Below are 23,080 nucleotides of genomic sequence, written 5' to 3' on the forward strand. Positions count from 1 at the left end.
ACAAGTGGGGTGCCGTAAGGATCAGTGCTGGGGCCTCAGCTATTTACAATCTATTTTAATGACTTAGATGAAGGAACTGAGTGTAATGTATCCAAGTTTGCTGGCGATACAAAGCTAGGTGGGATAGTAAGTTGTGAGGAGAACACCAAAGTCTGTAAAGGGATATAGACAGGTTAAGTGAGTGGGCTAGAAGGTGGCAGATGGAGTATAATGTGGGGAAATGTGGGGTTATTCACTTTGTAGAAAGAATAGAGAAACAATAATTTTTAAATGGTGAGAAACTATTAAATGTTGGTGATCAGAGGGATTTGGGTGTCCTCGTACACGAAACACAGAAAGTTAACATGCAGGTACAGCAAGCAATTAGGAAGGCAAATGGTATGCTGGCCTTTATTACAAGGATTGGAGTACAAGAGTAAGGCATTCTTACTGCAACTGTACAGGGCTTTGGGGAGACCACACCTGGAGTATTGTGTACAGTTTTGGTCTCCATACCTAAGGAAGGATAGAGGGGGTGCAACAAAGGTTCACCAGATTGATTCCTGGGATGAGAGAGTTGGCATATGAGGAGACATTGGGCTGGATTTTCATTCAGAAGTCGGGTTGGAGGCGGGACTACAACTTTCGGGGTTGTAGTCCCGCCTCCATCGAGATGCGGCCAATCCACGCGATTTTAACTTGATTGACCTTGTTGAGCCCGCCCAGCGGGCTCAGCAGGCCAATTAATGGCCACCTGGCAACAGGTGACGTCACAGACTGAAATTTCATCTGTCAAGACATTTTGACAGATGAAATATCAGTGTTTCACAGCTGTTTGAAGCTGTCAAACACTGACAGTCTTACTTCTAACCTGAGTCCTTCTCCACAGACTCAGTTAGAAATCTCTCCTGCACAGAAAGCTGCAGGCTGTCACTTTCTATGCCGGTGAGATGAGGGACTCCCCGAACCTAAAGGAAGGAAGGCTGAAAAGGTAAGAAAAGGTATGTAAAACTTATTTAATCACTTTAGACAACCAAACACACTTACCTTTGCACTCATGCACACGTCACTCACCTGAACACCGACATCTCGACCCCTCCAAGCCCTTCAACCCGACAGCCCGACTCCTCCAACTTGCCGTGGTTTGGAGCCGTCGGGAATCCCACAGTTCAAGCTTAAAAATAGGGATTAGGCTAAAAACTGCCTGTTAACTACCTGTTAACAGGCAGTTAATTGGCACTAATCCCTTCCCGCCTTGGGTAGGCGGGTCCCAGTGCGGGACGGGTACCCGCCTCCTTTGAAACTGGCATGGAGGCAGGATGGGGTCGGGACCCCCGATTTCAGGAATTTAACCCCCCGCACGCCTCCAAACCCGCCTCCACGGCACACTGAAAATCGAGCCCATTGAGTAGAATGGGCCTATACTCTCTGAAGTTTAGAAAAATGAGAGTTGGGAGCAATCTAGAGTAAAAATACTTAATTGGAGGAAGGCAAATTTCAGTGGGTTGAGAACGGATCTGGCCCGGGTAAATTTGGAATCGAAAGATTGGCAGGCAAAAATTTAATAGAACAATGGGCTGCCTTTAAAGAGGAGATGGTTTGGGTACAGTCGAGATGCATTCCCACGAGGAGGAAAGGTAGGGCAACTAAAGCCAGAGCTCCCTGGATGACGAAAGAGATAGAGAGTAAGGTGACGCAGAAAAAGAGCACGTATGACAGATGTCGGGTTGAGAATACAAGTGAGAATCAGGCTGAATATAGAAAGTTCAGAGGGGAAGTGAAAAACAAGATAGGAGGGGCAAAGAGAGTATGAGAATAGATTGGCAGCTAACATAAAAGGGAATTCAAAAGTCTTCTATAGGCATATAAGTAGTAAACGGGTAGTAAGAGGAGGGGTGGGGCCAATTAGAGACCACAAAGGAGACCTACGCATGGAGGCAGAGGGCATGGCTGAGGTACTAAATGAGTACTTTGCAACTGTCTTCACCAAGGAAGAAGATGCTGCCAAAGTCGCAGTGAAAGAGGAGGTAGTTAAGATAAAAATTGATGAAGAGGTACTAGAAATGCTGTCTGTACTTAAAGTTGATAAGTCACCAGGACTGGATGGGATGCATCCTAGGATGCTGAGGGAAGTTAAGGAGGAAATTGCGGAGGTACTGGCCATAATCTGCCAATTCTCCTTAGATACGGGGGTGGTGCCAGAGGACTGGAGAACTGCAAATGTTACAACCTTGTTCACAAAAGGGTTTAAGAATAAACCCAAATTTTGAAATTGTGCCCTGTACACCCCAGTCCATGTCATTAATATATATCAAGAAAAGCAGTCGTCCTAGTATCGATCCCTGGGGAACACCACTGTGTACAGGCCAGTCAGTTTAACCTCGGTAGTGGGGAAACTTTTAGAAACGATAATCCGGGACAAAGGTAACAGTCACTTGGACAATTGTGGATTAATTAAAGAAAGCCAGCACGTATTTGTTAAAGGCAAATCGTGTTTAACTAACTTGATCGAGTTTTTTGATGAGGTAACAGAGAGGGTTCATGAGGGCAGTGCGGTTCACGTAGTGTACGTGAACTTCCAAAAGGTGTTTGATAAAGTGCCACATAATAGGCTTGCCAGCAAAGTTGAAGCCCATGGAATAAAAGGGACAGTGGCAGCATGGATATGAAATTGGCTAAGTGACAGGAAACGGAGAGTAGTGGTGAACGGTTGTTTTTCGGACTGGAGGAAGGTACACAGTGGTGTTCCCCAGGGGTCGATACTAGGACGACTGCTTTTCTTGATATATATTAATGACATGGACTTGGGTGTACAGGGCACAATTTCAAAATTTGCAGATGACACAAAACTTGGAAGTATAGTGAACAATGAGGAGGATATGGACAGGCTGGTGAAATGGGCGGACACGTGGCCGATTAAATTTTATCGCAGAAGAGTGTGACGGTGTGAAGTGATAGATTTTGGTGGGAAAAACGAGGGGAGGCAATATAAACTAAAGGGTATAATCCTAAAGGGGGTGCAGGAACAGAGAGACCTTGGGGTATATGTGCACAAATTGTTGAAGGTGGCAGGGCAGGTTGAGAAAGCGGTTAACAAAGCATACAGGATTTATAAATAGAGGCATAGAGTGCAAAAGCAAGGAAGTTATGATGAACCTTTATAAAACACTGGTTCGGCCACAACTGGAGTATTGTGTCCAATTCTGGGCACCGCACTTTAGGAAAGCTCTGAAGGCTTTAGAGAGGGTGCAGAAAAGATTTACAAGAATGGTTTCAGGGATGAGGAATTACAGTCATGTGGGTAAACTGGAGAAGCTGGGGTTGTTCTCCTTGGAGCAAAGATTGAGAGGAAATTTGATAGAGGAGTTCAAAATCATGAGGGGTCTAGATGGAGTAGACAGAGAGAAACTGTTCCCATTGGTGGAAGGGTCGAGAACCAGAGGAGACAGATCTAAGGTGATTGGCAGAAGATCCAAAGGTGACATGAGGAAAAACTTTTTTACGCAGCGAGTGATTATGATCTGGAATGCACTGCCTGAAAGGGTGGTGGAGGCAGATTCAATAGTGGCTTTCAAATCAAATCAAATCAAATCAACTTTTATTGTCATTGTTAGTGCACATGTGCAGTACAACGAAATGTAGGCTTGCGGCTCCCGAGAGTGTACATTTGGATTAAGACATTTAAACATTCAACATACATTTGGCTTGTAGTATATTAACATAAACATAACCATAATAAAGTGCATTGGCAGATGTGCAGGCTTTAGAGTTTATTTGTGGAGTTCAGTAGGATGACAGCCCTGGGAAAGAAGCTGTTCCTAAATCTGGTCGTACGGGTGCGAATGCATCTGTAGCGTCTCCCAGATGGCAGGAGGGCGAACAGACTGTGGCTGGGGTGGGTAGGGTCTTTGATGCTGGACCGTGACCTCCGTAGACAGCGTTTCTGGTATATGTGCTCTATGGTCGGTAGCCGGGTGCCGGTAATGCGTTGGGCAGTTTTGACTACCCGCTGCAGGGCTTTCCGGTCATAGTAGCTACAGCTGCCATACCATACTGTGATACAGTTTGTCAGGATGCTCTCTATAGTGCAGTGGTAAAAGTTAGAGAGGATCAGGGGTGACAGGTTACATCCCTTCAGCCTCCTTAGGAAATATAGGCGCTGCTGGGCCTTCTTCACCAGAGAGGAGGTGTTGAGGGACCAGGAGAGGTCTTCCGTGATGTGGACTCCGAGGAACTTAAAGCTGTCCACCCTTTCCACCACAGCCCCATTGATGTGGATGGGGGTGTGACTTCCGCCTTTCGACTTCCTGAAGTCCACAATGATTTCTTTGGTTTTCTTGATGTTAAGGGCCAGGTTGTTATCGGCGCACAACTTCACGAGATGCTGGACCTCCTCCCTGTAGGCTGACTCATCGTTGTTGGTGATCTGGCCTACTACCGTGGTGTCATCCGCAAACTTGATCCGCAAACAATTCAAAAGGGAATTGGATAAGTACTTGAACGAAAAAATCTGCAGGGCTATGGGGGGAGTGGGACGAGCTGAAGAGCTCTCACAGAGAGTCGGCACGGGCTCGACAGGCCGAATGGCCTCCTTCTGTGCTGTAACCATTCTATAATTCTATGATCTCATTGAAACATACAAGATTCTGAGAGGACTTGACAGGGTAGATGCTGAGAGTGATGGGATATTTACTACCCTGGATCAAGCGTATTTCTCAGACGTTCACTTTCAGCTAAAGTTTGAGGTAGCCGAATCCTAAAGATGCTTAATTGGGCCTAAAGGAAAGGAACAACCCGAGAATGTTACCGTCCTCCAGATAGCACTTTTAATAAGTTTAGCTAGACTGTAACGTTCTGGATATTATGAGAGTCCGGAAAACTCTGTCAGAATTCTGCAACTCCTCACCAAAGAGTGTACAGAGATTGAGTTTGCGAGTTTTTGATACGGAAGTCTTATGTGAGACAATTCTAAAAATATATAGATTTATTAAAGAACCGACATGCAATTTACAGTTGGTGAATCAGTCAATCGTAACATTAACCGTTCTAAAAAGATAATTTTTAAAATCTTATTATTAACAGAGAATCTTACTTTTAAATCTTAACTTCGCTTCAGTATTACAGTTCTTAAAGGTTTCTATTCAGGATATCCATCAGTATCAAATACCTTTGATCCTCGAGGTACAAAGAGTTGGAGACTACAGAGCCGCCTCTGAAGCTGAGAATCACTTTGCCCGATTGAAGCAAGTCTGTTATCCCATTTGAGAGTTCAATATTTAAACCCTTTTCCAGTGGTATTTCCTTTAAGGTTTTCTGCTGATGCAAGCTAATTATCCCTAGTCATTTTTCTGTCGACCTCTGCAATTCTCTACCTCAGAGGGCTGTTGATGCTCGGTCATTGATTTTATTCAAGGCTGAGATCGATAGATTTTTGGACTCTAAGGGAATCAAGGGATATGGGGATCGGGCGGGAAGATCAGGGTTGAAGATCAGCCATGATATTGAATGGGGAGCAGGCTCGTGGAGTCGTATGCTCTACTCCTGCTCCTATATCTTATGTTCTTATTAAATCCAATAGGGAATTCAGGAGAAACTTCTTTACCCAGAGGATGGTGAGAATATGGAAATGTCTACCAAATGGAATATTTGACGTGAATAGCATAGATACATTTAAGGGGAAGCTAGATAAGTACATGAAGGAGAAAGAAAGAAAAAAAAGGATATGTTGATGGGATTAGATAAAGAGAGGTGGGAGGAGGCTCGCGTGGAGCAAAAACACCGGCATAGACCAGTTGGGCCGAAGGGCCTGTTTCTGTGTTGTACATTCTATGTAATACTATGTGAAAGTATCCTCTCTCTGCTGGTTGTAAAGGTACTGCATCAAATGAGTTTAACTAGACTCAACTCCATTCCTAATGAGCCACAGTACAAAATTGCCTGCTGTTAATTATTAATTAGATATCTCACCCAGGCCATAAGGATAGCTTCTGTGGGAAGTGGAAAGATTCACATTGGTGCATGCAGTAGGAGGTGTCATTCTGAGGTTATTATTAAGTTTTGCGGGTAGGTTCTGGTTGCAATATTATGAAAAGTTTACTTGTAACTGCTATATGCAAGTAAAGTAAATCATGTTATTACAATATTCATTTATGCACTCGAACAGTTAACGCAATACTTTACATACATTTTTGAAATATTACAAAGCTTACTTTTTCAGAGCCTCAAATCTTAATAACTTAGTTAAGTTATAGTTACTGGCTACAAGTTTGATTTTCAGCTATGTGTTATGTAATACAGGTTTCATTTTTAAAAAGTACAACTAATGTCTGTTTGATTAAACAGAACTTGAAGTTTGAGGATACAATAAATTTCTAATTTAGCCTGGAAAATATGACATTTTAATAGCTACTGTAAATTGGGTTTTTTAATTGCGGCACACTGGATGAGAATTTGTAGTTGTTTTGGTGACCAAAATTGTGATTAGGTATCTGGAATAGGAAAAAAAATTTTGTACAACATAACCTGTCAGTAGATTTTAGCAATGCTAGGCATTTGATTGGATGGCTTAGGTTTTATGTATCAGTATCAATAATTAGTATCAATAATCCGTTATCGAGTTACTAGTTTGATTCAAAAGATGTTTAGGGTAAATTGTTAAAGGGCACACAGTCGCATTTTTAGATACATTGCACTAAGTAACTCATTGATATTCCTAAGCTAATTATGGCATTTGCTCAAGTGTTATCACAAAGAATTTAACTAAGAGTTATTTTATCAAATGACCATTTACTTTTGGCTTTTTACATTACACATAAACCACAGTATAATTTCATGGCTGATGCCAATTTTATTAAAATGTGTGAACAGTAAAAGCGGGAATCTAAGTGTAAAGATTCACACTTACAGTCAGCTATTGGGAACAATTATAAATAAATGGGAACATTTGAATTTATAGGAGAGATCTTGAGTGAGCCTAAAGTGGCTGCACATTCTTTAATGCTGGTTTAGGAATCATTGTATGCTGACTGATTTAGAAAGCCAGGAGAAAATAAAATTTCCAAGTATGGATTTTCATCTGGCAAAGGGATTGCATCTGTTGTATTTCACATCTGTGATGTAAAATATCTTTTCTATCTCATCTCTACAGTTTTGTTATTTAAAAGGATATTGGGATCTAAAATGTAGATGATAGCACCTATTATGCCATGAATTTTACCTGTTTTTCTGTTAGGAAATGTTCACTCCCTGACATTGTGGTCTTCCATAATCTATCTCTATATATATAAATCGGTCGATCTGTCTGTCCTTCTGTCTGTCTGTCCTTCTGTCTGTCTGCAGGTGCGCGTCTGGGCGGCTATGCGCTCGAAAGTTACAGGGCGTACCTACGCGTGCGTTACGTCGAAAGAAAGCTTACCTTTCCAAAACGGTTTTAAGCGTATTTACGTTTCGGCCGGGCTAAAATCGCGCCCGCGGTATCTGAAAAACCTTAACGTTCCGCTCATTAGCATCTCATTATCCGCTCATTAGCGACAGAGTGACCTCGAGGTCGACCAATCGTACGGCGGCTTGCTGCCGCGTGCGGCCGGGCCCTCCTACGGTCGAGTGACGGGACGATTGACCAATCCTACCCTTTGGTGACCTGACGGTCGACCAATCGGTCGGTGCGTGTGTGGGCGGGCCTTATCATTCTGAACCGAGGTGAGTCGCCGCCATCTTGATTCCAAACTTTTCCTTTCTTTTTCCCGCTTTCTGCGTCTTTAAAAAAAACGTTGCTTTTAAAACACATATTGTTTTTTAAAAAAATGATTTAGAAACGAATTAACTTATCTAATCTCATTAATTTTCCTACCTTTCCCCGTTTTTCCAGGTAGGCCTCGAAGCCTTGGCTTCTCCTCCGCACCCATGCCCGAGCTAGGCACCTCCCGGCCCCACTCGAAGGCTGGAGGGGCGGGCCTCAGCCCAGCGCCGCTATCTTACTAAAGGGTGCGCGCGCAGCAGGAGCTGAGACGCGGCGTCTCTCTCTGGCTCGGCCGGGGGGCGGGGCTTGCTGAGCGTCAAGGGTTACCCTGGCAACCGGGCCCGCTGGCCGTCTCGCACAGCCGCAATCGGCGGTCTTCGCCTCGGGGGGGGGGGGGGGCGCGACCCTCTGCGGGGGGGGCGCGACCCTCTGCGGGGGCCGCGACCCTCGGGGGGGGCGCGACACTCGGGGGGGGCCGCGACCCTCGGGGGGGGCCCCCCGCCCTCCCTCCTCCCTCCCCCCGCCCTTCCTTCCCCCCCTCCCCCCGCCCTCCCTTCCCCCCGCCCTCCCCCTCCCTTCCCCCCTCCCCCCTCCCTTCCCCCCCTCCCTTCCCTTCCCCCCCTCCCTTCCGCCCTCCCTCCCCCCCACGCCCTCCCGCCCCCCCGCCCTCCCTCCCCCCCGCCCTCCCTTCCCCCCCGCCCTCCCTTCCCCCCCGCCCTCCCTTCCCCGCCCCTCCCCCCCGCCCCAGTCGCCCTCTCTCTTCCCCCCAGTCGCTCTCTCTCTTCCCCCCAGTCGCTGTCTCTCTTCCCCCCAGTCGCTCTCTCTCTTCCCCCCAGTCGCTCTCTCTCTTCCCCCCAGTCGCTCTCTCCCCCCCAGTCGCTCTCTCTCTCTCTTCCAACAACAACATGCCCTCGAAAAAGCCTCGGCACCGCCGGGCACTTCAGCTAGTCTATATATATAAATCGGTCCTTCTGTCTGTCCTTCTGTCTGTCCTTCTGTCTGTCTGCAGGTGTGCGTCTGGGCGGCTATGCGCTCGAAAGTTACAGGGCGTACCTATGCGTGCGTTACGTCGAAAGAAAGCTTACCTTTCCAAAACGGTTTTAAGCGTATCTACGTTTCGGCCGGGCTAAAATCGCGCCCGTGGTATCCGAAAAACCTTAACATTCCGCTCATTAGCATCTCATTATCCGCTCATTAGCGACAGAGTGACCTCGAGGTCGACCAATCGTACGGCGGCTTGCTGCCGCATGCGGCCGGGCCCTCCTACAGTTGAGTGACGGGACGATTGACCAATCCTACGCTTTGGTGACCTGACGGTCGACCAATCGGTGCGTGTGTGGGTGGGTCTTATCGTTCTGAACCGAGGTGAGTAGCCGCCATCTTGCTTCCATTCTTTTTCCTGCTTTCTGCGTCTTTCTTTTCAAATATACATTTCCAGCAAAATAAAATTCAATTTATTAAATTCTTTTAAAATAAATCACTCATTTGTAAATATTTTATCTAACCTGAACATTCTTTTTCCTACCTTTGCCCGTTTTTTTCTTAGGCCTGAAAGCCTGGGCCTTTCTTGCCCAGCCAGGCCCGAGCTAGGTAACTGGGATGCTGCTAAGCTCCTCACCCCCCCCCACCCCCCGGTGTCACGTTACCCGGGGCAACGGCATCAGCCACGAGGGTCAGGGTGCGCGCGCAGCAGGAGCAGGTGAGACTCTGTTCCGTGCTCGGCTCGGGCGGGGGGGGGGGGGGCGGGGCTCTCGAGAGTGCGGATCTCGGCCTTGGTGAGCGGGAAGGGTTACCCCGGCAACGGGAGTTCGGGCCGGCTGGGGCTTGGAGAGCGAGGCTCTCGGGAGTGCGGGGCGGGCTCGAAGAGCGGGGCTCTCGGGAGTGCGGGGCGGCTGCGGCTTCGAGAGCGGGGCTCTCGGGAGTGCGGGGCGGGGCGGCGCGGCAGGGTTACCCCGGCAACCGGGCGTGGCCGTGGCCGTCTCTCAGCCTCAAGCCCTCCCTCCCCCCCTCCCCCTCCCTTCCCCCCACCTCCCCTCCCCCCTCCCCCTTCTTCTCCTCTCCCCTCCCCCCTTCCCCTTCCTCCCCCCCGCCCTCCCTTCCGCCCTCCCTTCCCCCCCTCCCCCCTTCCCCCCCCGCCCGTCCTCCCTTCCCCCCCGCCCGCCCTTCCCCTCCCCCCCGCCCGCCCTTCCCCCCCGCCCTCCCTTCCCCCCCGCCCGCCCTTCCCCTCCCCCCCACCCGCCCTTCCCCCCCCTGCCGGCCCTTCCCCGCCCGCCCGCCCTCCCTTCCCCCCTCCCTTCCCCCTCCCTTCCCCCCCTTCCCCTCCCCCTTCCCTCCCCCCCGCCCTCTCTTCCCCCCACCCGCCCTCTCTTCCCCCCACCCGCCCTCTCTTCCCCCCAGTCTCTCTCTTCCCCCCCAGTCGCACTCTCTCTCTCTCTCTCCCCCCCCCCCCCCCCAAGTCGCTCTCTCTCTCTCTCTCTTCCAACAACAACATGCCCTCGAAAAAGCCTCGGCACCGCCGGGCACTTCAGCTAGTCTATATATATAAATCGGTCCTTCTGTCTGTCCTTCTGTCTGTCCTTCTGTCTGTCTGCAGGTGTGCGTCTGGGCGGCTATGCGCTCGAAAGTTACAGGGCGTACCTACGCGTGCGTTACGTCGAAAGAAAGCTTACCTTTCCAAAACAGTTTTAAGCGTATTTACGTTTCGGCCGGGCTAAAATCGCGCCCGCGGTATCCGAAAAACCTTAACATTCCGCTCATTAGCATCTCATTATCCGCTCATTAGCGACAGAGTGACCTCGAGCTCGACCAATCGTACGGCAGCTTGCTGGCGTGTGCCGCCGGGCCAATCGGTGCGTGTGTGGGCAGGCCTTATCGTTCTGAACCGAGGTGAGTCGCCGCCATCTTGCTTCCATTCTTTTTCCTGCTTTCTGCGTCTTTCTTTTCAAATATACATTTCCACCAAAATAAAATTGAATTTATTAAATTGTTTTAAAATAAGTCACTCATTTGTAAATATTTTATCTAACCTGAAGATTCTTTTTCCTACCTTTCCCCGTTTTTTTCTTAGGCCTGAAAGCCTGGGCCTTTATTGCCCGGCCAGGCCCGAGCTAGGTAATTGGGCTGCTGCTAAGCCCCTCACCACCCCCCCCCCCCCCCCGGTGTCACGTTACCCAGGGCAACGGCGTCAGCCACGAGGGCCAGGGTGCGCGCGCAGCAGGAGCAGGTGAGACTCTGTTCCGCGCTGCGCTCGGCTCGGGCGGGGGGGGGCGGGGCTCTCGAGAGTGCGGATCTCGGCCTTGGTGAGCGGGAAGGGTTACCCCGGCAACGGGAGTGCGGGGCGGCTGAGGCTTGGAGAGCGGGGCTCTCGAGTGTGCGGGGCGGGGCGGCGTCGCAGGGTTACCCCGGCAACCGGGCGTGGCCGTCTCAGCCTCAAGCCCTCCCTTCCTCCCTCCCCCCCTTCCCCTTCCCCCCTCCCCCCCTTCCCCTCCCTTCCCCCCTCCCCGCCCTCCCTTCCCCTCCCCCCTGCTCCGCCGCCCCGCCCCCCTCCCCCACCCCCTCCCCCCTCCCTTCCCCCTCCACCCGCCCCCCCTCCCCCCGCCCTCCCTTCCCCCCCTTCCCCCCGCCCTCTCTTCCCCCCACCCGCGCTCTCTCTCTTCCCCCCACCTGCGCTCTCTCTCTTCCCCCAGTCTCTCTCTCTCTTCCCCCCAGTCGCACTCTCTCTACCCCCCAGTCGCTCTCTCTCTACCCCCCAGTCGCTCTCTCTCTAGCCCCCAGTCGCTCTCTCTCTCCCCTCCCCCCCCCCCCCAGTCGCTCTCTCTCTCTTCCAACAACAACATGCCCTCGAAAAAGCCTCGGCACCGCCGGGCACTTCAGCTAGTCTATATATATAAATCGGTCCTTCTGTCTGTCCTTCTGTCTGTCTGCACGTGTGCGTCTGGGCGGCTATGCGCTCGAAAGTTACAGGGCGTACCTACGCGTGCGTTACGTCGAAAGAAAGCTTACCTTTCCAAAACGGTTTTAAGCGTATTTACGTTTCGGCCGGGCTAAAATCGCTCCCGCGGTATCCGAAAAACCTTAACATTCCGCTCATTAGCGACAGAGTGACCTCGAGCTCGACCAATCGTACGCCGGGTTGCTGCCGCGTGCGGCCGGGCCCTCCTACGGTCGAGTGACGGGACGATTGACCAATCCTACGCTTTGGTCACCTGACGGTCGACCAATCGGTGCGTGTGTGGGCGGGCCTTATCGTTCTGAACCGAGGTGAGTAGCCGCCATCTTGCTTCCATTCTTTTTCCTGCTTTCTGCGTCTTTCTTTTCAAATATACATTTCCACCAAAATAAAATTGAATTTATTAAATTCTTTTAAAATAAATCACTCATTTGTAAATATTTTATCTAACCTGAAGATTCTTTTTCCGACCTTTCCCCGTTTTTTTCTTAGGCCTGAAAGCCTGGGCCTTTCTTGCCCAGCCAGGCCCGAGCTAGGTAATTGGGCTGCTGCTAAGCTCCTCACCCCCCCCACCGGTGTCACGTTACCCGGGGCAACGGCATCAGCCACGAGGGTCAGGGTGCGCGCGCAGCAGGAGCAGGTGAGACTCTGTTCCGCGCTCGGCTCGGGCGGGGGGGGGCGGGGCTCTCGAGAGTGCGGATCTCGGCCTTGGTGAGCGGGAAGGGTTACCCTGGCAACGGGAGTGCGGGGCGGCTGGGGCTGGGAGTGCGGGGCGGGCTCGGAGAGCGGGGCGGGGCGGCTGGGGCTTCGAGAGCGGGGCTCTCGAGAGTGCGGGGCGGCGCGGCGCGGCAGGGTTACCCCGGCAACCGGGCGTGGCCGTCTCTCAGCCTCAAGCCCTCCCTTCCCCTCCCTTCCCCCCTCACCCCGCCGCCCCCTCCCCCCTCCCCTCTCCCCCCCCGCCCTCTCCCCCCCCGCCCCCCCTCCCTTCCCCCCCCCGGCCCCCCCCCGCCCTCCCTTCCCCCCCCGCCCTCTCTTCCCCCCACCCACTCTCTCTCTTCCCCCCAGTCGCTCTCTCTCTACCCCCCAGTCGCTCTCTCTCTTCCCCCCCAGTCGCGCGCTCTCTCTCTCTCTCTCTCTCTCTCTCTCTCTCTCTCTTCCCCCCACCCCAGTCGCGCTCTCTCTCTCTCTTCCAACAACAACATGCCCTCGAAAAAGCCTCGGCACCGCCGGGCACTTCAGCTAGTCTTTCAATAAATCGGTATATACCCATTTTCCTTTGCTCCGTAATAAACATTTTTTTTGAGCAGAGAGATGTCCTTTAATTTTAGGTATGTACTTGTAATGGAGAGCCAATAGTATTGTTAAAATTGAGATCTGGCAGTAGTGTCCTTTCTTTAAGTATAGTTTGCTGCCCAGGGCCAGATTCAAGGTGAGAAGGGATAACTGGAAAATTTGTCACAGACCCAAAAAACTAAGGAATTGGAAGCAGTGAAATTGAGAATTTCACCATTTTAGTAATGGCAGTTATCATTCACATAATGCAGAGCAGCACCAACAATACTGTGTTGCATTCTGTTCTGCATTATGGAGGTAGGAGGGGGAAGTGATTTGACCAGATGTTGCCATCAAATGGGAATTTTTGGGGGAACTCTTCAAAACAAAGGCCTGTCCCACATTTAAAACACCTGATGACTGCCACTGGATTGACAACTCTGGATTATCTACACTGTTAAAAGGGAATTCTCTTAAAGCAAATTTCATTACTTTATTTTATTCATATCTGTTGATTTATTTTGTATATTTCTATTTAAAACCTGTGGAATGATGACATCTTGGGAGCAGTGGGGTGTGGGGACACATTAGTTTGGATTCAATAGGGCCAGTAGTTTGAAGAAGTAATTAATTGTAGCAATGCGAGGCCCGACCAGAGCGACGGACCTGGGTGAGGAGTGCAGCACGACCGGCGGCAGTTAAAAGCAGCGGATTCAGCGAGGCCCGACCAGAGCGACGGACCTGGGTGAGGAGTGCAGCACGACCGGCGGCAGTTAAAAGCGGCGGATTCAGCGAGGCCCGACCAGAGCGACGGACCTGGGTGAGGAGTGCAGCACGACCGGCGGCAGTTAAAAGCAGCGGATTCAGCGAGGCCCGACCAGAGCGACGGACCTAGGTGAGGAGTGCAGCGCGACCGGCGACAGTTAAAAGCGGCGGATTCAGCGAGGCCCGACCAGAGCGACGGACCTGGGTGAGGAGTGCAGCGCGACCGGCGGCAGTTAAAAGCGGCGGATTCAGCGAGGCCCGACCAGAGCGACGGACCTGGGTGAGGAGTGCAGCGCGACCGGCGGCAGCTAAAAGCAGCGGATTCAGTGAGGCTTACCAATTCAACAGCAGGGGAGAGAGGTAAAAAGTAATCAAAGTGTGACGTCACCAGGAAGCAGGTAAGTGATTGGTTGGTGAGTATTTCTCTCTTTTTTTAAACTTTAACTCTGGTTTATAGTTACTAAGGTCTCTCTGGTGTAGCGGGGACTGTTGATAAACCAGTTAACTGTAGTGTAATTAGTGGGATTGATTGATTTAATTTAAATTCAATTAATTAAAGGGTAAGTCATGGCAGGAGAGCCCGGCCCCGTTGTATGCTCCTCCTGCAATATGTGGGAACTCAGGGACACTTCCTGTGTCCCTGACAAGTACATGTGCAGGAAGTGCATCCAGCTGCAGCTACTGACAGACCGCATTGCGGCACTGGAGCTGCGATTGGATGCATACTGGAGCGTTCACGATGCTCAGGACATCGTGAATATCACATTTACAGAGTTGGACACACTGCAGGTAGAGGTTGGACAGGAAGAAAGGGAACGGGTGACCAACAGGCAGAGTACTAGGCGCAGGCAGGTAGTGCAGGGGTCCCCTGTGGCCATCCCCCTCTCCAACAGATACACCACTTTGAGTACTGTTGGGGGGGATGGCATATCAAAAGAAGGCAGCAGCAGCCAACTTCCTGGCACCAGGGGTGGCTCTGCTGCACAGAATGGGAGGAAAAAGAGGGGTAGAGCTGTAGTAATAGGGGATTCAATTGTAAGGGGAATAGATAGGCGTTTCTGCGGCCGCAAACGAGACTCCAGGATGGTGTGTTGCCTCCCTGGTGCAAGGGTCAAGGATGTCTCCGAGCGGCTGCAGAACAGCTTGCAAGGGGAGGGTGAACAGCCAGTTGTCGTGGTGCATATAGGCACCAACGATATAGGTAAAAAGCGGGATGAGGTCCTAAAAGCGGAATATAGTGAGTTGGGAGATAAATTAAAAAACAGGACCGCAAAGGTAGTAATCTCAGGATTGCTACCAGTGCCACGTGCTAGTCAGAGTAGAAATAGAAGGATACTTCTGATGAATACGTGGCTAGAGGAATGGTGCCAGGGGGAGGGATTCAAGTTCCTGGGACATTGGAACCGGTTCTGGGGGAGGTGGGACCAGTTCAAACCGGACGGTTTGCACCTGGGCAGGGCTGGAACCGATGTCCTAGGGGGAGTGTTTGCTAGTGCTGTGGGGGAGGGTTTAAACTAAAATGGCAGGGGGTTGGGAACCTGAGCAGGGAGACAGAGGAAAGGGAAACAAGGATAAAAGCAAAAGATAGTAAGGAGAAAAACAAAAGTGGCAGTCAGAGAAATCAACGGTTTAAATCAAACATGGCCACAGTAAATAATAATTCTAATAGGTCTAAGAGTGTTAAAAAAACAAGCCTGAAGGCTTTGTGTCTTAATGCGAGGAGCATTTGTAATAAGGTGGATGAATTGGCTGCGCAAATAGAGGTAAACGAATATGATTTGGTTGAGATTACGGAAACGTGGCTCAAGGATGGCCAAGACTGGGAACGCAACGTTCAGGGGTATTCGATATTCAGGAAAGATAGGCAGAAAGGAAAGGGAGGTGGGGTAGCATTACTGGTTAAAGAAGGGATTAACACAATTGTAATGAAGGATATTAGCTCTGATGATGTGGAATCTGTATGGGTAGAATTGAGGAATACGAAGGGGAAAAAAACGTTAGTGGGAGTGGTATATAGACCTCCAAACAGTAAGGCGGAGGTTGGGGATGGCATTAAAAGGGAAATTAAAGAAGCGTGCAACAAGGGCACCGCAGTCATCATGGGTGACTTTAATCTACATATAGATTGGGCCAACCAAATTAGTAACAATACTGTGGAGGAGGAATTCCTGGAGTGTTTACGGAATGGTTTCCTGGACCAATATGTCGAGGAACCAACCAGAGATCAGGCCATCTTAGACTGGGTATTATGTAACGAGAAAGGATTAATTAGCAATCTTGTTGTACGAGGCCCCTTGGGTCGGAGCGATCATAATATGATCGAATTCTTCATTAAGATGGAGAATGAAGTAGTTGAATCAGAGACTAGGGTCGTCAATTTAAATAAAGGAAACTACGATGGTCTGAGGAGCGAGTTGGGTAGGTTTGATTGGGGAATGGCACTCAAAGGGTTGACGGTGGATAAGCAATGGCAAAGATTCAGAGACCAACTGGATGAGCTACAGAATTTGTTCATCCCAGTTTGGCATTAAAATGAAACAAAAAAGGTGACCCAACCGTGGCTAACAAGGGAAATTAGGGATAGCATAAGGTCCAAGGAGAGGGCATATAAATTGGCCAGAAAAAGCAATAATCCTGAGGATTGGGAGCAGTTTAGGATTCAACAAAGGAGGACAAAGGGATTAATTAAGAAAGGGAAAATAGAATATGAGAGTAAGCTTGCAGAGAACATAAAAACTGACTGTAAAAGCTTTTATAGATATGTGAAGAGAAAAAGATTGGTGAAGTCAAGCGTAGGTCCCTTACAGTCAGAATCAGGGGAATTTATAATGGGGAACAAAGAAATGGCAGACCAATTAAATACATATTTTGGTTCTGTCTTCACAAAGGAGGACACAAATAACCTCCCAGAGATGCCGGGGAACATAGGGTCTGATGAAAGGGTGGAACTGAAAGAAATCAGTATTTGTAGGGAAATGGTGTTAGGAAAATTGATGGGACTGAAGGGCGATAAATCCCCAGGGCCTGATAATCTACATCCCAGGGCACTTAAGGAAGTGGCCCTAGAAATAGTAGATGCATTGCTGGTCATATTCCAGAACTCGATAGACTCTGGAAAGGTACCCATGGATTGGCGGGTAGCTAATGTTACCCCACTATTCAAAAAAGGTGGTAGAGAAAAGGCGGGGAATTATAGACCGGTAAGCTTGACATCGGTAGTGGGGAAAATGCTAGAGTCCATTATAAAAGATGTAATAGCAGAGCACTTGGAAAGCAATGACTGGATCGGACAAAGTCAACATGGATTTACAAAAGGTAAATCTTGCTTGACTAATCTACTGGAATTTTTTGAGGATGTAACTGGTAAAATAGATAAGGGAGAACCAGTGGATGTGGTGTATTTGGACTTTCAGAAGGCTTTCGATAAGGTCCCGCATAAGAGATTAGCGTGCAAAATTAAGGCACATGGGATTGGGGGCAAGGTATTGACTTGGATAGAGAACTGGTTGGTGGACAGAAAGCAAAGAGTTGGAATAAACGGGTCGTTTTCCGAGTGGCAGGCAGTGACTAGTGGGGTACCACAAGGATCGGTCCTAGGACCCCAGCTGTTCACAATATATATTAATGATCTGGACGAGGGACTTGGATGTAATATCTCCAAATTTGCAGACAACACAAAGCTGGGTGGGAGGGTATGCTGTGAGGAGGATGTCGTGAAACTCCAGTACGATTTGGACAGGTTGGGTGATTGGGCAGAAACATGGCAAATGCACTATAATGTGGATAAATGTGAGATTATCCACTTTAGTGGCAAAAACAGGAAGGCAGATTATTATTTGAATGGCAATAGATTGGGAGAAGGGGAAGTGCAAAGAGACCTGTGTGTTCTTGTGCACCAGTCGCTGAAGGTAAGCATGCAGGTGCAGCAGGCGGTTAAGAAGGCAAATGGTATGTTGGCCTTCGTAGCAAGAGGGTTCGAGTACAGGAACAAGGGTGTCTTGCTACAGTTGTACAGGGCCTTGGTGAGACCGCACCTCGAGTATTGTGTGCAGTTTTGGTCGCCTTACCTGAGGAAGGACGTTCTTGCCATGGAAGGAGTGCAGCGAAGATTCACCAGGCTGATACCTGGGATGGCAGGAATGACATATGAGGAGAGATTGTGTCGATTGGGCTTATACTTACTGGAGTTTAGAAGATTGAGAGGGGATCTCATCGAAACCTATAAAATTCTGTCAGGCCTGGACAGACTAGATGCAGGAAGGATGTTTCTGATGGCCGGGGAGTCCTAAACTAGGGGTCATAGTCTAAGGATAAGGGGTAAGCCATTTAGGACTGAAATGAGGAGGAATTTCTTCACCCAGAGAGTGGTGAACCTGTGGAATTCTCTGCCACAGAGGGCGGTGGAGGCCAGTTCATTAAATATATTCAAGAAAGAGTTGGATATATTTCTTAAGGCTAAAGGGATCAAGGGATATGGGGAGAAGGCAGGTACAGGGTACAGAATTTGGATGATCAGCCATGATCTCATTGAATGGCGGAGCAGGCTCGAAGGGCCGAATGGCCTACTCCTGCTCCTATTTTCTATGTTTCTATAAATAAAAGGAGATTCAATGTCAAATATAAATTAATTAATTAACCTGATTGTGTCAGGTTAGTTGCCTTTGATGTATTCCTACCGTCAAAGCAAAATTAATGGAATTAAAAAAGGATGGATGGACATTGTTTTCGAATTTAGATCCTGTACTAGTGTATGTATTATGTTTATGGTGTAGGCGTAGTGCATAATTTGAATAGTTTCAAAATTCAGGAAACTCTTTGGTATCCGGCACCGACGGGACCGGGATGGTGCCGGTTGATTAAAAATTCCGGTTAAGGAAGAAGGGACATGGAGTGACAATGGCCCAAGGTACGAGAGCCCCGTGGCACAGCCAGAAGTGCTGGAGCCCCGTAGCACAGCCAGAAGAGCTGGAGCCCCGTAGCACAGCCAGAAGTGCTGGAGCCCCGTAGCACAGCCGGAAGAGCTGGAGCCCCGTAGCACAGCCGGAAGAGCTGGAGCCCCGTAGCACAGCCAGAAGTGCTGGAACCCCGTAGCACAGCCAGAAGTGCTGGAGCCCCGATCACACAGCCAGAAGTGCCGGAGCCCCGATCACACAGCCAGAAGTGCCGGAGCCCCGATCACACAGCCAGAAGTGCCGGAGCCCCGATCACACAGCCAGAAGTGCCGGAGCCCCGTAACACAGCCAGAAGTGCCGGAGCCCCGATCACACAGCCAGAAGTGCCGGAGCCCCAGTCACACAGCCAGAAGTGCCGGAGCCCCGTAACACAGCCAGAAGTGCAGGAGCCCCGATCACACAGCCAGAAGCGCTGGAGCCCCGTAGCACAGCCAGAAGTGCCGGAGCCCCGATCACACAGCCAGAAGTGCCGGAGCCCCGGTCACAGAGCCAGAAGTGCCGGAGCCCCGTAACACAGCCAGAAGTGCTGGAGCCCCGATCACACAGCCAGAAGCGCTGGAGCCCCGTAGCACAGCCAGAAGTGCTGGAGCCCCGATCACACAGCCAGAAGTGCTGGAGCCCCGATCACACAGCCAGAAGTGCTGGAGCCCCGATCACACAGCCAGAAGTGCTGGAGCCCCGTAGCACAGCCAGAAGCGCTGGAGCCCCGTAGCACAGACATTAGCGCGACCCCCGTAGCACAGCCAGAAGTGCTGGAGCCCCGTAGCAGAGCCAGAAGTGCTGGAGCCCCGTAGCAGAGCCAGAAGTGCTGGAGCCCCGTAGCACAGCCAGAAGTGCTGGAGCCCCGTAGCACAGCCAGCAGTGCTGGAGCCCCGTAGCACAGCCAGCAGTGCTGGAGCCCCGTAGCACAGCCAGAAGTGCTGGAGCCCCGTAGCACAGCCAGAAGTGCTGGAGCCCCGTAGCACAGCCAGAAGTGCTGGAGCCCCGTAGCACAGCCAGAAGTGCTGGAGCCCCGTAGCACAGCCAGAAGTGCTGGAGCCCCGTAGCACAGCCAGAAGTGCTGGAGCCCCGTAGCACAGCCAGAGGTGCTGGAGCCCCGTAGCACAGACAGAAGTGCTGGAACCCCGTAGCACAGCCAGAAGTGCTAGAGCCCCGATCACACAGCCAGAAGTGCTGGAGCCCCGTAGCACAGCCAGAAGTGCTGGAGCCCCGATCACACAGCCAGAAGTGCCGGAGCCCCGATCACACAGCCAGAAGTGCCGGAGCCCCGTAACACAGCCAGAAGTGCCGGAGCCCCGTAACACAGCCAGAAGTGCAGGAGCCCCGATTACACAGCCAGAAGCGCTGGAGCCCCGTAGCACAGCCAGAAGTGCTGGAGCCCCGATCACACAGCCAGAAGTGCTGGAGCCCCGATCACACAGCTAGACGTGCTGGAGCCCCGATCACACAGCCAGAAGTGCTGGAGCCCCGTAGCACAGCCAGAAGTGCTGGAGCCCCGTAGCACAGCCAGAAGTGCTGGAGCCCCGTAGCACAGCCAGAAGTGCTGGAGCCCCGTAGCACAGCCAGAAGTGCTGGAGCCCCGTCGCACAGCCAGAAGTGCTGGAGCCCCGTAGTAGAGCCAGAAGTGCTGGAGCCCCGTAGCACAGCCAGAAGTGCTGGAGCCCCGTAGCACAGCCAGAAGTGCTGGAGCCCCGTAACACAGGTACAGGGGACCCAGTTTACACAACCAGAGGTGCAGGAGCCATGGTTACACGGCAAAAGGTACGAGATCCCCGGTTACACAGCCGCAATTATACAGTATACGGAAGCCCCAAAACCTACTCCTGAATTTTGTCGGTTATTAGAGAATTCCGGATAATTAGGTGCCGTTTAAACGAGAGTTACCTGTATCAAGTATTCTAGGAAAAGATGATTTTTTAAAAATTGTGTCCGAATGATGAGACTCTTTAAAAGCTGTTTCAAAACAGAATTTTAATGTTTTCTTCACTTAATCTTACTACTTATGATGCCTTCTGTCAAAAACTGAAGCAGGTTGCATTATCTGAAGAATACAGGGAGGAGATGCCATGTGGTACAGGATGAAAATCTCTTGAAATTTCATTCCTTTCAATCCCAAGATTCCAATGCTTTGTTGAAAACTTAATTTTATGCATGCGAACTACTGTTACCTAAGTAATCTGCACTTGTTCTTAGACATGTTGTGCATTTTTATCTCAAACCCAGACAATCAAAAGATGAGTATGAACAGGAGATGGCAAAAAGATATGCTACAGAGACGGGAGCTAAAGCTGGGGCAGTAATACAAAGTGACTTAGAGAAAGCGATTGTGGAGAATGCACAGCAAGAGAAAGCACGACTATCCAGACAACACCAACAAGGAAAGGAGAATTTACAACGGGTAATAAAATGTGTTTAAGGTGGTACATGTGCATTTGCGGTGAAATGTCATTCTATAAATCTAAATGCATATATAATGGCAACATTTTAAAGTTCTGTTGTAATATTGAATGGAATACAGGCCCGGATTTTACTGTGAGCGGCAAAGGAATGGCGTTCGCCGTACGTACATTTGCCCAGAGACTTTTCATGGGCTTGTCAGCAGAAATTTCTGGGGGGCGAAATTCCCCTCCTTTGCGCCTCCAGTGGGAGGCGATAATGGTTTCCCCTCACCCGAGGCGATAACCACGCCTCCCGCGAAATTCCACTGGAGGTCAGCGGCGGCTCTACCAGGCGCAGCACCTCGGGAGAAAAATTCGCACCCGTGCCGGGCGATGTTACCAACTGCTGCAGGGGTCGCGAACAGTGAGGCCGGCCGCTCGCGGGACGCAACTTAAAGGCGTGGCAGGCGGCCGGCCAAAAAAAAAGCCGATTTAAAAAAATTGTTGTTTATTTATTTTCGGCCACCAGTCGCAGCGTCTGTGCCACACTCACCCTGCTTGAGTGCCGGACTGATCGCGCGGCACTCCCGCTCCCCGGTGGCCCAGAAATCTACACTGAAACCTGCAGAGCTCGCACCATGGGGCCCTTCCCTTTAATGCAGGGAAGAGCCTCTGCAACGCGGCAGCACCATGCGTGGCAACACATGGCGCTGCTGAGCACGTCGCCCCGGATCGGGACATTCCCCACCTCTTGCACTGCAAGAGACAAGTGGGGTGCTTGATTTAGCGCTCCACTTCCCTCTTGGAGCAAAAAGAGGGAATTTAACAAATGCTTGAAAAGGGTAGCACCTGGCGCTAACTTTCCAAACATTTTCACTTTGCGCCCCAAACGGCCCTCAAAGAATTTCTCCCCCCTAGTTTTCGGGCATCTAATCTAATGCGGCGCCCTTTACAGGGGAGCTGTGGTATCTGTAGCAGGGAGGCTCTGCAACCAATCAACAACAACAACAACTTGTATTTATATAGCACCTTTAACGTAGTAAAACGTCCCAAGGCGCTGCACAGACGTATTGTAAGACAAAAAATTTGACACCGAGCCACATAAGGATAAATTAGTGCAGGTGACTAAAAGCTTGGTCAAAGAGGTAGGTTTTAAGAACATAAGAAGTAGGAGCAGGAGTAGGCCATACGGCCCCTCGGGCCTGCTCCGCCATTCAATAGGATCATGGCTGATCCGAACTTAGACTCACGTCCACTTCCGTGCCCTCTCCCCGTAACCCCTTATTCCCTTATCAGCTAGGAAACTGTCTATCTCCATTTTAAATTTATTTAATGTCGCAGCTTCCACAGCTCTCTGGGGTAGCAAATTCCATAGATATACCACCCTCTGAGTAAAGAAGTTTCTCCTCATCTCAGTTTTGAAAGGGCAGCCCCTTATTCTAAGATTATGCCCCCTAGTTCTAGTCTCACCCATCAGTGGAAACATCCTCACCGCATCCACCCGATCAAGCCCCCTCACAATCTTATATGTTTTGATAAGATCGCCTCTCATTCTTCTGAACTCCAATGAGTAGAGGCCCAACCTACTCAACCTTTCCTCATACGTCAACCCCCTCATCTCCGGAATCAACCGAGTGAACCTTCTCTGAACCGCCTCGAGAGCAAGTATATCTTTTCTTAAATATGGAAACCAAAACTGCACGCAGTATTCCAGGTGTGGCCTCACCAATACCCTGTATAACTGCAGCAAGACTTCCCTCTTTTTATACTCCATCCCCCTTGCAATAAAAGCCAAGATTCCATTGGCCTTCCTGATCACCTGCTGTACCTGCATACTAACCTTCTGTGTTTCATGCACCAGGACCCCCAGATCGGACAAAGTCAACATGGATTTACAAAAGGTAAATCGTGCTTGACTAATCTACTGGAATTTTTTGAGGATGTAACTGGTAAAATAGATATGGGAGAACCAGTGGATGTGGTGTATTTGGACTTTCAAAAGGCTTTCGATAAGGTCCCGCATAAGAGATTAGCTTGTAAAATTAAG

General features: G+C 50.2%; 1 protein-coding gene across 11 annotated transcripts in view; it reads left to right on the forward strand.

Moving 5' to 3' along the window:
• cfap36 (cilia and flagella associated protein 36) overlaps positions 1 to 23,080 on the forward strand; it is a 187,801-nt gene that overhangs the window by 89,323 nt on the left and 75,398 nt on the right. For all 11 annotated transcript variants that reach the window (XM_085981392.1, XM_085981387.1, XM_085981389.1 and 8 more), the window contains one exon: positions 20,879 to 21,053. In XM_085981392.1, the coding sequence (XP_085837518.1) occupies positions 20,879 to 21,053 (175 nt within the window). The remainder of the gene's footprint in view (positions 1 to 20,878; positions 21,054 to 23,080) is intronic.

This window comes from Somniosus microcephalus, chromosome 3 (genome assembly GCF_052327205.1).
Source record: "Somniosus microcephalus isolate GS21.2 chromosome 3, FLI_Smic_1.0, whole genome shotgun sequence".
Classification (NCBI taxonomy): Eukaryota; Metazoa; Chordata; class Chondrichthyes; order Squaliformes; family Somniosidae; genus Somniosus; species Somniosus microcephalus.